The sequence below is a fragment of the Ixodes scapularis genome, unplaced genomic scaffold, assembly GCF_016920785.2.
Source record: "Ixodes scapularis isolate PalLabHiFi unplaced genomic scaffold, ASM1692078v2 PGA_scaffold1__304_contigs__length_218370807, whole genome shotgun sequence".
NCBI classification, from domain to species: Eukaryota; Metazoa; Arthropoda; class Arachnida; order Ixodida; family Ixodidae; genus Ixodes; species Ixodes scapularis.
Window position 1 is genome coordinate 150,428,480 of NW_024609846.1, and position 3,469 is coordinate 150,431,948.

General features: G+C 52.5%; 1 protein-coding gene across 1 annotated transcript; it reads left to right on the plus strand.

Moving 5' to 3' along the window:
- The first annotated feature begins 411 nt into the window (after positions 1–411).
- LOC8033917 lies at positions 412–1,614 on the plus strand. The gene is made up of 2 exons (XM_040218883.2): positions 412–604; positions 1,017–1,614. Exons 1-2 carry the CDS (start codon positions 429–431, stop codon positions 1,612–1,614), a joined length of 774 nt encoding a protein of 257 aa, XP_040074817.1. The 5' UTR covers positions 412–428.
- The last annotated feature ends 1,855 nt before the right edge of the window (positions 1,615–3,469 follow it).

Genomic DNA, 3,469 nt, shown 5'->3' on the forward strand with positions numbered 1-3,469 from the left:
CTGGTCGTGTCTGATGGAGACGTTCACACGCTTCGGATTTCCGGCAAAATTGATTAGCGACAACGCTACTTACTTTGCCAGCAAAGTGTTCCGAGACTCATGTGCTGCATTGGGCATACAACACAAGCGGACGTCTCCCTATCACCCACAGGCAAATATTACCGAACGGGTAAACCGAAATTTGAAGTCGATGTTGATCGCTCACACCGAGCGCCACCGGGATTGGGATGCGAAGCTTCCAGAACTTGCGTTCGCAACCCGAACCACGGTTAACCGATCTACAGGTTTCACACCCGCGCGCCTTAATTTTGGCAAAGAGCTGACTTTCCCGCTCGAAAATAGTTATTCTGTCGACGATCCGGGTGCTTCTCACTCCTATGGCCAGTTTGCAAGCAATCTACGACTGAGACTCAGGGACATCGTTCGTGATGCCCGGGAGAGCTTGGACGTCGCCCGACTGCAACAGGCTGAGCAGTACAACCGAGGTCACCGGGACGTGCAATTCCACGTTGGAGACTTGGTGCTGCGCCGGACACACCCACTTAGTAACGCAGCCAGAGGTTTCACGGCATCCCTGGCTGATAGGTGGGACGGTCCATATAGAGTACGTGAGAAAGCTTCACGCCTCACGTACACGCAAGTCGACTGTGAGTCTGGGCGACTCACGGGACCTGTTCATGTCACCGACCTCAAGCAGTATTATGATTCGGCTGATGAACTTCTCTCGCAGGTGGGAAGTGTTGCTGATCTGGCTGGTACTTAGTTTACCGCCTACACTCTCGAAGACTTCAACGTCGGTGACGAAGACGAAGATTATAGAAAGAAGATTACAATGGGTTTAGCCGAGAACCAGCATTTTACCGCCTATTTTGATTGATTGCGCGCGACTTTGAGCGGTATACATTTGACTGTTCTCGCGAGCTTAGCTCACCTGTTCTTGCGTTTACGTAGAAGACGTTTGCTTTTTTTGTAATGGACATTACTGACATCCTCTTTTTTTATTACTGATTTCCAAGCATGCCGCGAGTCAATCAGGCTGCCAGACGGTCCCCATCACCACCCCGGCACTGGCGACCCAGACGCTACTACCAGCCCAGGGGACGAGACAACCCGAACAACCACCACCGCCGGGGATCCAGACGATCGCACCAGCGGTCTACGGCCACCTGGGGCACCCTCGACAACCACGGACACCCAGTGGCCTGGTCGTCCAGCCTCGCTTGGCACGACCAGCCGCGCCCTTTGACGGTTGACATGGACGCCCAGGTGCCTGAACCTTTCAGAGGCTTCACGCTGAACACCCACCGCCCGGCGAACCCACCACAAAGTTACACGGAAGACGAGCGCCGACTCCTGTGCCCGCTCTGCGAGGTGCCAGAAATCCACCGCCGTACCCACAGAGCTGGAGCACTTCATCGCTCGCGGGAGTCAGCAGCCGCCGCAAGGGCAGCCATCTTACACCTCGAAAGGATGAGGGACGACGATCTAGCTCGCGCCATCGCCGTTATCAGGAGGCTCCGTCCTGCTCTCCTCCGCCCCCCATCCCACGCAGACCCGTCACCACCAGGTGCTGCGGAGATCGCGATAAACATTGATGACGACGAGCAACTCTGAGAACAGTTCCTAACGCCGCGGGCTGGGGGAGGGGAGGGGGGGATGTGTGTGGCAAGCGACATGCGGAGTGTGCAGTAGCGCGGCAGTGGCCGATACAAACCGTGGGCACGGGGCGCGAGCTCGAGCGTCTTGTGCGTGGCTCACGAGGGGCTCGGCGTGGCAGACTCGAAGGGACCGGAACGAAGTAAAGGTGTGTTTTTGCTATGTCCTGACTTGCGTGTCTTTCTTGCGGGCGAGCAGTGGCACCGAACCCTACAATATATATATATATATTTCTATTTCTTCTATAGGGATCGCAGCAAGACCTATCTGCAAATAGCGAAGAGGAGTCGGATGATGCAGCCGAGTTAGCTGCCCTTGTCATGTCGTACATACTGCGCCACAAAGACGGTGACAAGGCAACTGCTGACATTCTGAGGATGATTAACATCATTTCCCCTGGAAAGTACCCCAGTCAAAGTACTTGTTACAGAAAGCTGTAGATGCTCATGCGGTAGAAGCAGAAAAACATCACTACTGCCCTGTCCTGCCAAGGGTACTTGGGTCTTCCTGGCGACATCTCAAAATGTGAGAATTGTGAGACTGAGCCGGATCCCGAGTCATGTCCGTTCTTTTTAGTGTTGCCGATAAAACAGCAGCTGCAGCGGATTCTTGTGCAGCCAGATCTTAAGTGGATGGCAGCAACACCAACAGGGCCCGATATATCAGACATTGTTGACGGTCAAGAACATGCAAGACTATGCAGCGACTTTTCAAGTGACGACTTGTCACTCATCTGGAACACAGATGGCATTAGAGTGTTTGAAAAGTCGACGTACAATATTTGGCCCATACAGTGCCAAATACTCCAACTGGACCCAACCATACGCAAACAAAACATGCTAATGCCAGCTATTTAGTTTGGGTTTACCAAGCCAAATATGACAACACTGCTAACACCATTCGCAAGGGAGCTGCAGGAACTAGAAGCCGGGTTTCCTCGCATCAGAGATGGAAAAACAGTAAACATGCGTGTGTTTGCTGTGGTTTGCTCTGTGGATGCTGTCGCAAGATCGGCAGTAAAAAACTGCAAACAGTTTAATGGATTTTTTGGATGTGGATGGTGTTATCACCCAGGGGGTTCCCATTACCCGTACCTAGACCCTGCACCTGAGAAGCGCTCAGAGAATGCCCACATGATAGAAGCAGTGGAGGGAACTCCTGAAACACCAGTTCATGGCGTGAAGGGTCCCTCAATCATCATGACCATTCCACGGTTTAACCCTGTTGATGGGTTTATCCCAGACTACCAACCCTGCGTTTGTCTCGGTGTTATGCGGCAGCTGCTGAAGCTGTGGCTTGACACCGAGAACCATGATCAGCCATGGTATGCTGGGACTAAACTAGTGACCATGAATGCCATTCTCCTGGGCATCCTGCCACCCACAGAGGTCACCCGCACACCCAGGAGGTTTGAGGACAGAGCCTTCTGGAAGGCTTCAGAGTTTAGGATGTTACTTCTTTTTTATAACTGTGTTGTTCTCAAGGTGTTTTGCTAGCACCGTACTTCCAGCACTTTACATTGTTGGCATATGCCACATACCTGCTACTAAAACAGAGCGTATCAACCTCCGACATCTGTGAAGCTCAGGTTCTGCTGAGCAAGTTTGTGTTACAAATGGGAAGACTGTACGGTGCAGAACACATGTCATACAATGTGCACCAGCTTCTGCATCTGGCAGATGCAGTTGCTGCGTAGGGACCTCTGTGGGCAAACTCTTGCTTCCCATTTGAGGGAAGGAACGCAGTTCTGCTTAGTTACTTCTCGGGCACACAGTGTGTGGGCCAGCAGATTGCAAGGACTTTTCTTCAGTGG